The sequence below is a fragment of the Lactuca saligna genome, chromosome 6 (genome assembly GCF_052625555.1).
Source record: "Lactuca saligna cultivar CGN05327 chromosome 6, ASM5262555v1, whole genome shotgun sequence".
NCBI classification, from domain to species: domain Eukaryota; kingdom Viridiplantae; phylum Streptophyta; class Magnoliopsida; order Asterales; family Asteraceae; genus Lactuca; species Lactuca saligna.
In genome coordinates this window covers 10,018,564-10,032,133 of record NC_136422.1, presented here as the reverse complement: position 1 = coordinate 10,032,133, position 13,570 = coordinate 10,018,564, and the positions used below count along the sequence as shown (strand labels likewise).

The following is a 13,570-nucleotide window of genomic DNA, read 5'->3' as shown; positions in this document are numbered from 1 at the left end:
TGTTAGATAGGTATATGATGGCCTACGTATTTGGATAAATCGTGGCGTGTTTAATATAGTTGTCAGTTTCTTTTGATGCATGGCCTTAAAAGAAGCGTTATATATTTTGTTTATTCAACATGTTAGTAATATACCGATGTATGGTGAGTATCGGAAAGCAAACGTAAGCAGAACATTTATTCAACGTGTTTAATATACGATGTATGGTGTTTGCCGAGTTGGTACCAAGGTTACACCATCCAACCTAAGTTGTGTTATGAATGTTACTCATATGAAATCTCATCATACATTGTGGTTAACTTCTCAATGATATATTTATACAACATCGAATAACATTCGAGAATGGCTGGAATGTTTGACCTACTTCAATGGCTTATCTATAGCCGATTCAAAAACCATATCTTCACTAGTGGCGAGTTTACATTATGGCAAGGTGGGTCCTTTGACCCACCTAAATTTCTAAAACATATACAAAATATATATCAACAATATTATGACCTACCCTATAAGTTATGAAAGGCTTGCCTTTTAGTATTTGGCAAAAAAAATAAAGGAAAAAAGATAGACATTAAAAGGGGCGGAGCCAGGATTTTAGAATAAATGAGGCTTATATATATTTAAAAAATATTGAAATAACATAATAGACTTAGTAAAATTGAAAGAGATACTAATAATTTCCTAAATACGAACTACATCGTTTTTTCAAGAGCAAAACTTCAAAACTTATCAAACGACCATAAGAACCGATTCTCATACATTAATATATTTTTTTCATTTTCAAAAAAAAAAAATCGATTATTATTTTCTTACTGATGGTTTACCCTATTATTATAAGAATCAAGAAACCAATTAACCAATCATAATATAGTCACTAATTACAAATTATATTGTTAAAAAATATATTAATAATAAACTAGTGGAAAAACCTGGGCTTCGCCCCGGACATTTTTTGTGTTTTTTATGAAAAAAATGCAAAAGTTTTGATTGTAAGGGTCAAAAGCATCAAAATAGCTAAATAATTAAGTCGGTTGGAATTAGCAAGTTTTTAGAAAAATGACTAAAGTTATCAATTTCTTAAAGTTTTGTGGCCAAACTTTGAATATTAAAAGGTTCTTAAAAAATGTAAATTTTTTTATTGAAATGACCAAAAGTGTCAAAATGGCTAAAAAGTAAGGGCAATGTTGACAAAAAACATATAAATTTACTATTTTTGTAGCTAAAATTTCAATATTAAAAGATTCCTAAAAAATGTGAAATTTTTTATTCCAGTGACCAAAAGTGTGAAAATCAAAAGTGTCAAAATGGCTAAAGAATTAAAGGGGTTAGAATTAGCAAGTTTTTAGAAAATGGACCAAAGTCGTCAATTTCTTAAAGTTTTGTGGCCAAACTTTGAATATTAAAAGACTCATAAAAATGAAAAAAAAAATTGATTCCAATGACTAAAAGTGTCAAAATGGGTAAAAAAGAAGGGGCAAAGTTGACAAAAAAAAAAAGAGACAAGTTTACTATAAGAGGTTGGAATTAGCAAGTTTTTAGAAAATAGATCAAAGTTGTCAATTTCTTAAAGCTTTGTAGCCAAACTTTCAATATTAAAAGGTTCTTAAAAAATATAAAAATTTTAATTGAAATGACAAAAAGTATCAAAATGGCTAAAAAGCAAGAGGCAAAGTTGAGGTGTAAAATAAATGGGCATAAGGACTAAAATTATATAAAAAAAAAAAAGCAAACATATGTGGCCAAAGTCTAAAGGATTCCTAAAAAATATAAAAATTTTAATTGAAATGACCAAAAGTATCAAAATTGTTAATAAGTAAAGGCAAAGTTGAGGTGTAAAAATAAATGGGCATAAAGACTAAAATTGTAAACAAAAAAAACAAAAAACAAACATATGTGGCCAAAGTCTAAACGGAAAAAAAATCATTGTTCCTAAACGAACATACTATTAATATATTATATAATTAAAAAAAAAAAACATAAATACGTATTAACCAATAAGAATCAGAAATGATCATTTCTTCAAATTAGTAATATATTATATAATTAAAAAAAAAAACATAAATACGTATTAACCAATAAGAATTAGAAATGACCGTTTCTTCAAATTGAAGTTTGTAAAAGAGTGACAGGAATATAATTTATAGGAGTCTCTTTGCCAATTGCCGAAGATTTGTGATATTCCATTCTTAATTGCCCGTCAAATTATAATTGATGTGTTTGCTATTGAAATGCAAATTATAATTGTTATAACAACGAAATTAAGGAAACTAGGCTAGGGTGTGTTGGGCTTGGAATTATTTTTTTACTTTGGACTTAAATTAATTAATAGGTTTACAAGTAATAGTACATAAGCAAACTAAAAAATGTTGGAGGGGCAACATACCTGGTTTCTGTGGTGCCTCCGACATTAAGACCTATTTTATAGTGTTGGACAAAAAAAAGAACGGAAAAAAAGTATAAACTATAGAAAATAAAAGACATAATATTTGGTAGCATGAAGGAATCTCACATCAACTCCAAAAAGAAAGCGGTTAGAGGTTTTCCATTACAAATGCACATTTTGTTTTTCACTCTTCCACAACATGAAGCTTGTTGATGTCTGATTCAGATAGACATCACCACTGCAAGTTTAAGTTGGTTTTTTTTTAAGGAATTACTACTTTAGGCTAAGTTTTTTCACCATTAATTTTAAACAAGTTGAACGGTATATTATTTTAGTTGAGTCGGTCCAGATGGACCTGGGTTTCTCTTGAATCGGCCGGGCTGAATGTAAGAATTGGGGTATACAAAAGCTTGGAAATTCTGAGAATTGTGGTTTTCACTTTCAGATTAAACTATTTGGGTGATACTCCCAATCTTTAATCGGATAAGACTCAGAATTTAGAGAAAACATAAGAGATAATGTTTTGATGTTATGAAGAAGAAGAAGTGTATCAACCACACATTCGGATATGATCATATAACAGAAAAAACTTACTGTCTTAAAACTGTCACATGACAGTTTTATGTCTTAAAATTGTCCACAAACGGTCATAAACAACCTTAAATCCGGGTCTAGAATATGGATCACAAAACCGAGTTCATTTATCAAAAATCCGGATTTCTGATGCTATTTTAATATAGTAACATAATATATATATATATATATATATATATATATATATATATATATATATATATATATATATATATATATATATATATATATATATATATAAAATTCGCGCATTCCAGCCAGGGGCTCTGCCCCTTGGACCCCGCTCCCAGGGGCGCTGCCCCCGGACCCCTGTTCGTTTAGGGGTTTCGCCCCTAAATAGCAGTAAGTATACTTTCAACAGAGACAAAATTAAACAAACGTGCACTCCACACCATACTGATTTGTTCAATAATTGTCAAAAGTGACATTGATCAACAAATTAATCTCATTATACTTAAATAACATTAGTGATAAAAAATCACCAACACTGAACCTGATTAGTGAATCACATGGTTTTCTATTCTCGACTTGTCATTCATCTTCACGTGTAAATGACTTTTCCCCTTTGATGACATTTACTCCTACGAAAACAATACAATCAATGTACAACGATGGCAAAGAGCTTCAAAAATTAAAAGGATATTTTAAAACAAAATAATAGGTACAACGACAAATATATATATATATATATATATATATATATATATATATATATATATATATATATATATATATATATATATATATATATATATATATATATATATATATATATATATATATATTATCTAGTGATTTAAGAGTTGATTGCTAGTTAACCATCAAGCTAATTCTGTTCATCATAAAATATTCATCAACTTAGTCAGATAAATAACGAATATCAATTACACTAACTTGGAACAAAATTCTTTTATTCTCTGTTGTTCCAGAAATAACATTAAATTAACTTGAAACAGAATTCTTTTTATATTCTATTGTTCCAGAAATAACAGTAAAAATATATTTTTATATTAAAAATGTCAACTACATATTATCGTTTGCTTAAAATGTTATATTTTGAAATTCAATGTTTTAGCTCTGTATAAAAACAACATCAGTCATATATTTGTTATATTAAATAAATACTATTATTCAGTTTCAATCAAAATATCAAACATATATCACCTACGACAGTCGAAACCATGAACGTAGTTTTCCCTTCTATCTTTTTGTATTTTTTTTTTCCTCCGATCGACTAATAATATTTATCCTAATGGAAATTAAAACAAATACTTTCTTTAAAAGATCAGAAAAATATTGAAATAAAAAATCGTAAAATTCCGATAATTCATAAACATGTTATTTGTCTTATCAAAGAACCTTCGAAAGAACCGGTCTGACCCGGCATGACCGTTATTCAAAACGAAAAACGTTTATGAAATTGCGGGTAACGTTCGGGTTACCCACCGGTCAGCCATTTCCATTTTCCACCCCTTTAATTCATCTCCATCTTCCTTATTCTTCAAAAACATCAAACAACTGTTTAATACGATCTCTTTTTTCTTTTGAATTTCGAGTTTTCTCTTCGATCAATCCAAGTAGTTTGCATTTCCCATCAATTATGTCGATGTTTGATTCGGATACGTCGTCCCAAGGCAACGGGGACAAACATTTCAGACAAATTAGTCGTGATCGTGAGTTTTTCTCTGCAATTTCACTCTCTGTTTTTCTGTTGTATATCAATCTGTATCCATGTATGTAATATGTATGTATGCATGTTTGCCTTTTAGTTTAATTGTGGTCGTCATCAGGTTATTTAAGTGACCTTGAATGCTCTAGTGTTTGATCTTTGTTTGAATTTGAAAAAATTACGTTTATAGAGCTGTGGTTTTCAGTTTAATTACAATTCTCAGAAACAATATCGCCTCTTTGCTTCTAACGTAAAAAATTAAGGGAGCTGTTTACATAATTGATGTGCGAATCAATTTAAATCAGTTGCTTTTGTCCTGGTTATTTGCACATATGCTTCTGATATTATGTTAATTCAATCATTACTTTCATTCATTGTGCAGGATTATTGTATGAAATGATCAGATCTGCAAAAAGACCAGACTCAAAATCATCAAACTGGAAGGTATAGGAAACTTATAGTAAACGCTGCTATTAATTCTTTTTTTATTTGTTAGTAGCTTACACTCAATGTTTTTAGGTACTCATCATGGACAGAGTTACTGTTAAAATCATGTCATGTTCATGCAAAATGGCAGATATCACAGATGAAGGAGTTTCATGTAAGACATAAAGGCCAGTATAACAAAATGTGAATTTCTTTTTTCTTAATCTTATATAATGGTCAACATGTTTTACTCAATATTGGTAATTTTGAGTTAAGAATGACATTGGAATATATCTTGTGAAGTCACTTGATATATTTGTATTTTATTGAGGTGAATAATATGTTAATTTTTTTCTTACAGTGGTGGAACAAATTCACAAGAGAAGACAACCACTGCCCTCCATGGATGCAGTATACTACATCCAACCAACAAAAGAAAAGTAAACCATTTCATCTTTTTTATAAAATCAACATCTGATAGTATCTTAATTGTGTTCTTTTATGCTTCTGTTAAAATACATACAGTGTTGACTTCCTATTGGCTGACATGGCTGGAAAAGCGCCTCTATATAAAGAGTATGTGAAAGATCATCTATCTTTTTTTTTTTTCATGTTATAAATCTTGTATCCAAGACTATTAATATCGTTGATTTTTTACAACTTGATTTCTTTCTTCTTTTAGAGCTTATGTCTTCTTCAGTTCATCTGTTTCAAAAGAATTGGTTGCTGACATAAAAAAGGAGCCAACTATTAAGTGTCGCTTACGTGGCATGAAAGAGGTTTGGCTAAAACATTTTCATTATCCCTTTTTTCTGTGTAATATAAATAAATTCTTTCATTATATTAACATTTGAGGGAATCTGCAGATGAACTTGGAGTACTTTGCCATTGATAACCAGGTATATAATCTCATTTACATAAATTGATTTACCTTTTTAATAACAAGATTTATTTAAGTTAAAATTATACCATAACAGTGTTTTATCACTGATCATGGGAGCGCATTGGAAGAACTTTATGGAGATGAAGAATTTTCCCGAAAAGGAGATGAATGTTTAACTGCCATGGCCAATCGTATTGCAACTGTATTTGCTTCAATGTTGGTATGAGTTTATTTTTTTTACCTATCTATTTATCAAATATAAAGGTAAAAATAGCAATGTGTTTATATTTATTTTCATATAACTAATGTACTTATATTTTGTATTATATGTAAAGAAAATGTAAGTACATTGTTATTGTGAGTTACAGATTGGTATTATTGTTGAAAAATGTGAGCATGTTGTTATTATGGGTAAATAAATGTAAGTATGAGTAAAAAGATAAAGTATATTGTCTATATTTGTAACATGAGTACGTTGCTATTTCTTACAATTTACTGATATTTGTTTAGGAGTTCCCATTTGTGCGCTACAGAGCTGCCAAATCACTTGACCCCACAACAATGACAACATTCTGTGATCTAATCCCTACAAAACTTGCTGCTGCTGTTTGGAATAATCTTATGAAATATAAAACTCTCAACCACTTCCCACAAATTGAAACATGTGATTTGCTCATTCTAGATAGATCCATAGACCAGGTTTTTTCATTTTTCCTTTTTCTGCCACCTGTCATCTTTAATTTGATTTTTTAGTATAGAGTTAGGAACTGACTCTGTTTTTTGTTTTTACTTGTAGATTGCTCCTGTTATTCATGAATGGACATATGATGCAATGTGCCATGATTTACTTGAAATGGAGGGAAATAAATATGTTCACGTGGTTAGTGTAGTGTACCTTATTTATTATTATAAAATCTTGTTAGTGAAATTTTTTATATTATACGTCACGTAATTATACTGCTTAGGTTCCAAGCAAAATAGGTGATGGTTATGAAAGGAAAGAGGTCTTTTTAGAGGATCATGATCCAGTATGGCTGGAGCTCCGACATTCCCATATAGCAGATGTATGTCTTTTCTAGATATATAGATTTTTTTAATTTTGTTTTTAATAAAATATATAATTATATAGTTTTTGATCAATGGTTCATTGTCAGGCTAGTGAACGCTTGCATGACAAGATGACAAATTTTGTGTCCAGAAATAAAGCTGCACAGATGCATGGCAGGTCTGTTTCTTTTATTATTATTATTATTATTTTTCTAGAATGAATAAAATGTCTGAATGAGACCAAATGACCATTTTACCCTTAAAATTCTACAAACATTCGTAATATTCATCAAATTTAACATGAATATTGTTGGTGTATACATAAAGTCTGTTTGTTCTTTTTTCTAGAATGAATAAAGTGTCTGAAAGAGACTAAATGACTATTTTACCCTTGTAATTCAACAAACATTCATAATTGTTTTTCTAGAGATGGTGGGGAGATGTCTACTCGTGACTTGCAAAAGATGGTTCAAGCATTGCCACAGTATAATGAACAAATGGACAAACTATCCCTCCATGTTGATGTAAGTCTCTAAGGTTATTTATTTTATTTTTTTTTAAAAAGAAAAAAAAAATCCAGGGTTGTGTTGATATAATGGTCAACCATGTCTGATATTAGTTTGACTGAAACAGCTTGCTGGAAAGATTAATGGTATTATCAGGGAGATGGGGCTTAGAGAAGTGGGGCAGTTAGAGCAAGACCTTGTCTTTGGAGACGCAGGAACAAAAGATATCATCAAGTTTCTCAAAGAACAAGTGAGCAAACAGCATGAATTAATAATTTGTTGTATCCATTCCACATGTCATGTCCATAATAGTAATCTTGTATGCTGTTGCTTCATTCAGGATGCAACAGATGAACAAAAGATCCGATTATTAATGATATATGTAGCAACTCATCCCGAGAAATTCGAGACTGATAAACTTGCAAAGATATTGGAGGTGAGGATCTTTTTTTTTTTTCTATTACAACATTGTATTTTTGTTATCAAGGCATTGTAGTTTGTAAAATATAGCCAATAACATCATTTTTTTTTAATTATGTTATGTTGTTCAGTTAGCAGATTTGCTTCCTGAAGATATGAAGGCAATTTACAATATGAGATTTCTGGAGTCAGCACCAGATAGTATGAACACCTCAAACAGTGGCTTCCCATTAAAATTTGATAACAAGGTGTAATTATAGTTGTTGATTATAATCATAGCATCCTACTTTCATGTTTGACCGGTCAATCTCTTTGTCTTCAGAAGAGGCGTGGTCTTAGAAAAGATCGTCCTGGTGAAGAAGCGGCTTGGCAGTTATCACGCTTTTATCCTATTATTGAGGTACAGATAAATAGCAATCTACTTTAAAAAAAATTATTTGATATTTTAGTTATATTAGAAGTAGATTGTTACTATATAATAATGTTTTTCAGGAACTGATAGAGAAGCTTAGCAAAAATGAGCTACCCGTGAATGAATACCCATGTATGAATGACCCGAGTCCAACTTTTCACGGGGCATCACATTCTGTGTCAGCAAGAGTACTGGATGCTCCAGCTGCTCACTCCATGAGATCAAGGCGAGCAACATGGGCTAGGCCACGTAATTCTGATGATGGCTATTCAAGGTCTAATATATATATATATATATTTTTAATTCTTTCAAATCGTGGTCACTAAAAAGCAAAAAACAAATGGAAAAACAGTGATTCGATTCTGAGACGCTCAGCTAGCGAGTTTATTAAGAGAAGGGGTAAACGGATTTTTGTTTTTATCGTTGGAGGGGCAACTAGGTCAGAGGTATGAGTTTTCTTCTTCTTTTTTTTTTTTTTTTGGTTAGAAATAATAACTTGTATAATTAAAATCTTGAAGTTATTTTATTCTTTCAGATGCGGGTTATTCACAAGTTAACAGCAAAATTGAGTAGAGAAATAATTCTAGGTTCATCTAGTCTCGATGATCCCGCACAATTTATCGAGGTCAGTAACTTACTTCTATCTTTTTCTTTTTGACTATCTTTAAATAATTACATTTTTGTCTATAAATTTAGCTGATCTTTTTTATTTTGGTCCAAAAAAGTTTCTGATTAATATGCAGTACTTTATTTAATTATTTATCGTAAAAACACGTATTCTCCCAATGCTTAAAAAGTCATTATGTTTATATTTTTGTCCATCAAAACTATTTTATGTTCTGATCCCTTATGGGTCATTGTACTGATTTTAATGGATATTTGAATGAAACAAATTGTTATAATGAAATGTAAATTTGCTATAAAAGGGTGAAGCATTAATTTAAGCAAAGATGGGAACATAAAAGCATTTTAATTGACAAAAATATAACATAATGGTATTTTTTTAAACATTGAGAGATAATACGTTTGTCTTTTCCCTTATAATGATGATGAAAGTGTAATTTACCTTTTTAAATTTAAATTCATTTTCATTGTTGAAGAACCTATTTTTGATTTTGATTTTGCAGAAAGTGAAAGCGCTGACTCCAGATCCACCTCCAACCGAGGAGGAGATTGCCATAGATGATCTTGAAATTTAAAGACTGTATAAATAAACAAACAGGTCGTCTTCACTTTTGATTATTTTTTCCATTATTTTAATTTTTCACCATTCTGTAAAAAACTCTTGTATTCATCGGCATAAAAACCAAACTGAATCTTAAAGTAATTTAAGTGTCTACTCATATTAAACATTAGAATCAACTCACGAGTTGTTTTGCTTTGTTATTTAACAAATTTTCTCCTTTTCGTTTCTTGATATTTCCTACTAATCTCTTCACATATGCAATGTATCCATCAACGTTGAATTTCCTCTTGCAACCCGCATAGTTCATGTATCTTATCTTCCCAAAAACAGGTCGCTCTTGCCAACCCTAAAATAAAAATACATTTATAATAAATTTACAGAAATTCTAGATTTTATGTAAATAATTATAATAAAGAAAATGTAACAAAATATAAACCTGGTCGTGTACCCCACAAATCGACCACATACAACCAACATATCCATTTGGATCTCTCCCATCAATATGATACTGTGAAGGTTGAAGACACAATTATAGCATTGTACTCTGATTAAATATACTTATTGTATTTAACACTATCAAAAGTACCTTGTCATTCAAATAAATCGATATTTCTAGAGCTTCTTGTGGGCTACTAGTCCATTCAAGTATCTTCTTTGCCCAATACATTCTGTTATCAAGTTATTTGTTAGATTTCATAAAGAAGATTTTTCTTGATTCTCTATTTTTCCATTTTTAAAATAATCATACTTTACCTCATAAAACCATGCATCTTCCCATAATGAACCATCTCCAACTGAGAAGCATTCCAAAGCTGAAAAACAAGAAGCCATGGATAAATAAATATACAAACTTGCTAAAAAACAGTTTTACAATGTTCATAAGATCAATCAAGAAAGTGTAGTAGTAGTTTACTGGATCTGTAGTTTGTGCTTTCTCTAGCTCCTCCCTCCTGCATATCATATTTGAGCCATATCAATCAAAGATTAAAACAACCAAAAAAGTCAATGTAGTTACTTACGTGTACAAATGTTCACGTTTGTCTAAAGCATGCTCCATGAGTGAGTTACGAGCCCAATCCCATGCACCCTGTAAAGAGTCGTATTGAGGCTGATAATAGCAGAAATTATCTGATAACTCCCTTCGCACAATCAATTCCTCCAAGAACGCATCAACTGACTTCAAAATGTCAAAAGAAATGATGAAATCTGACTTCAGAGTTCAGATTATGTGAAAACAAAACTCCTAATTACCTGTGGATTAACTTTGCGTACTTTACGTGCCTCAAGAGCACAACGCTGAGCTGAAATCTGACCAAAATGGAGGAAAGGAGAAAGACCAGAAAGTCCTTCGGGTTTCAATGGATTGTTTCGATCTTTGGAGTAGTTCTTCAATCTGCTTGTTAAGAAACCTTTTTCGTTCCCCATCAATGTCTTTAACGCAGAAGCTTCTCCTGGTTTGCACCAATCAATCTCAGGAACTTCATCTCCTTTCTTTACTACATCTGCAATAAGTGTCTCCCAATCGATGGAACTGTTTCCAGAACAACTCCAGTTTGTATTCTGAGACTTTAATGGTGGAAAATCGATCAGATAGTCAGGAAGCAAGTTGTTGATCTTTCGTCTTATGGTTCTAGCGCCGTACTCTAACTTATTTGATGCTATCCATAGAGGTACTATGTTGTGTGCATCAACTTCATGAATCGATACAGAATCAGATACTCTCTTGCTAATTTCTTCTTTCCAGCGACGAACTTGTCTCAGAGGTGAAAAATCTGTAACCAAAAGCGATGCTCCACATTCTTCTAGAAAGCTTGGAATCGTCTCTACTGCTTCTCCCTACATCGTCTCTCGATTGAGTAACGGAAGCGATATCAAAAATGAAATCGTGAATTGTAACTTACCTGGAATAAGAAGAAAGGTATTTGAAGAGTTTGTTCGATTTCGTTATGAAGTTGTTGTAATCCTCGTAGCATAAACCCTAATTGACGAGCTTTTGCGCCTAAGAACTGATCGAACAGATTAAATGCAACCGCAACAGGTACATTGCGTCTGTTGGCCTGATCAACGGCATGAATCAACGCCCAGTTATCTCTCAATCGCTGATCTCTAAACATCCAGTATACAACAGGACCGACATTAGATGACGAAGATGACGGTTGAAGATGTTGGTGGATTCCCTCCTTAAGAACCCTAATTCTGCCTAATTGGACGGCTGTGGATTCGATTAGAGAGGAAGCGGCGGCGGCGGCGGCGGTGCCCATCGAAGAAGATGCCGTCAGGACTAGGAAGGGAGAGACGCATGGCTGTCGCCGGGGAGTTGTGTTAAAAAGATGAAAATGGAGGGAAACTGAAGGGTGGTTGTGGTTTGGAAGTTGACACGTCGTCAACTTTGATTGGCATATGTGTAGTACACGTCATCATCGAAAATATATTAAATTAGATGCGACCGCAGGCGCACACTACCTCTTTCATGAAAGCTTCAACTTCCAAACCTATTTTCGCCGTTAAAATTAATTAAATTTTTATATTAATTTAATCTAATGTTATTAATTTAATATAATTATAGTTAGAAATTTTAAAATGGAAAATCAATTATTAATTTAATGTAATTAGAGTGAAAATTTTAAAATTTGAAATGTATAATCAATAGTTTGACAAGTGGCAATAAATGACATAATATTAATGGAGAATTCTAATACTATTTATACATATCAATAGAAAAATAAAACTATTCTTTTATTAGAATAGGGAGAAACTGAGTGTTCAAGTTAGGGTTCCGTATGGATTTTTGGATCAGATTTGGACTTGAACTAATTTTCTAGAATGTGTTCGGTTTTCGGTTTTTTGAATCAAGTAAAATCAGTTCGGGTATAAAATCGGGTATGTCTGGTCCAACAAGTATGTAGAACAAGGGTCTTAAAGGTACAAGAACATTTTTCATATTTATTTCACCAATTGATCAAGAACTTAAATACATAGATTTACAATACTAGAGATAAGGAAACTGTGAAAAAACACGAAGCTATATATCCTATAACTATGGAATATACAACACCATTAAGAGGGGAATTGAAAAAAATTAATCGCTTATTTAGCTCTCGACAACATTCCCTCTCAATGTGGAGAATGGATATCTATCTTCCCCAACTTGTCAAGAGAGCTATGACAAATCTTCCCACATACACCTTTGTCGGGATGTCCACCGGTTGATCTTTTGAAGGCACCAATGGAAGTTCGACAATACCTTTTTCTAGATGGCCTTTAATGAAATGACGATCAACCTCGACATGCTTCGTTCTATCGTGTTGAATCGGGTTATTTGCTATTTTCACAGCAGCTTGATTATCACAGCTTAACTTCATTGGATTAGTGAGAGTGATCCCTAAGTCTTGCGAAATTCGCTTAATCCACAACAATTCACAGACACATGAACCATTCCTCAAAGTTTAGATTCTGCACTTGATCTAGAAACGACCTTCTGCTTTTTACTTCTCCATTTGACTAGATTACCCCGAACAAATGTGAAATATCCCGATGTTGACTTTCCATATGTTCCGTCTCCAGGCCAATCTGCATCCGTATATCCGCTCACCCCTCTACTTTGATTCTTTGCGAAGTACAATCCTTTTACGAGATAGGACTTCAGGTATCTCAGGATTTGGTACATTGTTTCCATATGGTCTGCACTAGGAGCATGCATAACTGACTCATCACGCTAACAACATATGTTATGTCGAGTCTCGTGTGAGACAAGTAAATCAACTTCCCAAAAAGTCGTTAATATATTTCTTTATTTGTCGGTACTTGATCCGAATGAATCATTAACCCATGATTGACTTCAATCGGTGTATCGATTGGTCGGTAGTCAAGCGTACATGTTTCTGCCAGTCTCGCTTTATATGCCTCGTTTTGATCTTTCAATCGGTGTATCGATTGGTCGGTATCGATTGGTCGGTAGTCGTTAATATATTTCTTTATATGCCTCGTTTTGATCTTTCAAGTTCTATACCCAAGAAGTATTTCAATTCCTCAAGATCCTTTAGTTCG

General features: G+C 32.0%; 2 protein-coding genes across 3 annotated transcripts; one reads left to right on the top strand and one right to left on the bottom strand.

Moving 5' to 3' along the window:
• Positions 1 to 4,398: 4,398 nt before the first annotated feature.
• LOC145000401 (SNARE-interacting protein KEULE-like) lies at positions 4,399 to 9,592 on the top strand. Of its 2 annotated transcripts, XM_078959622.1 has the most exons (21): positions 4,399 to 4,647; positions 5,026 to 5,087; positions 5,163 to 5,244; positions 5,431 to 5,509; positions 5,595 to 5,645; positions 5,752 to 5,848; positions 5,936 to 5,968; positions 6,047 to 6,172; positions 6,463 to 6,651; positions 6,749 to 6,832; positions 6,918 to 7,016; positions 7,107 to 7,177; positions 7,427 to 7,523; positions 7,633 to 7,755; positions 7,846 to 7,941; positions 8,057 to 8,173; positions 8,248 to 8,325; positions 8,418 to 8,611; positions 8,690 to 8,783; positions 8,873 to 8,962; positions 9,465 to 9,592. In XM_078959622.1, exons 1-21 carry the CDS (start codon positions 4,575 to 4,577, stop codon positions 9,534 to 9,536), a joined length of 2,007 nt encoding a protein of 668 aa, XP_078815748.1. In that variant the 5' UTR covers positions 4,399 to 4,574; the 3' UTR covers positions 9,537 to 9,592. The 2 variants fall into 2 exon arrangements, with proteins under 2 accessions (XP_078815748.1, XP_078815749.1); XM_078959623.1 differs by lacking the exons at positions 4,399 to 4,647; positions 5,026 to 5,087 and having other exon boundaries at positions 5,184 to 5,273.
• Positions 9,593 to 9,607: 15 nt separating this feature from the next.
• Positions 9,608 to 11,847, bottom strand: LOC145000402 (photolyase 1). The gene is made up of 8 exons (XM_078959624.1): positions 11,425 to 11,847; positions 10,775 to 11,359; positions 10,543 to 10,700; positions 10,437 to 10,473; positions 10,277 to 10,335; positions 10,110 to 10,191; positions 9,960 to 10,031; positions 9,608 to 9,869 (listed from the first exon to the last, which is right to left on the bottom strand). Exons 1-8 carry the CDS (start codon positions 11,782 to 11,784, stop codon positions 9,696 to 9,698), a joined length of 1,527 nt encoding a protein of 508 aa, XP_078815750.1. The 5' UTR covers positions 11,785 to 11,847; the 3' UTR covers positions 9,608 to 9,695.
• Between the last annotated feature and the right edge of the window lie 1,723 nt (positions 11,848 to 13,570).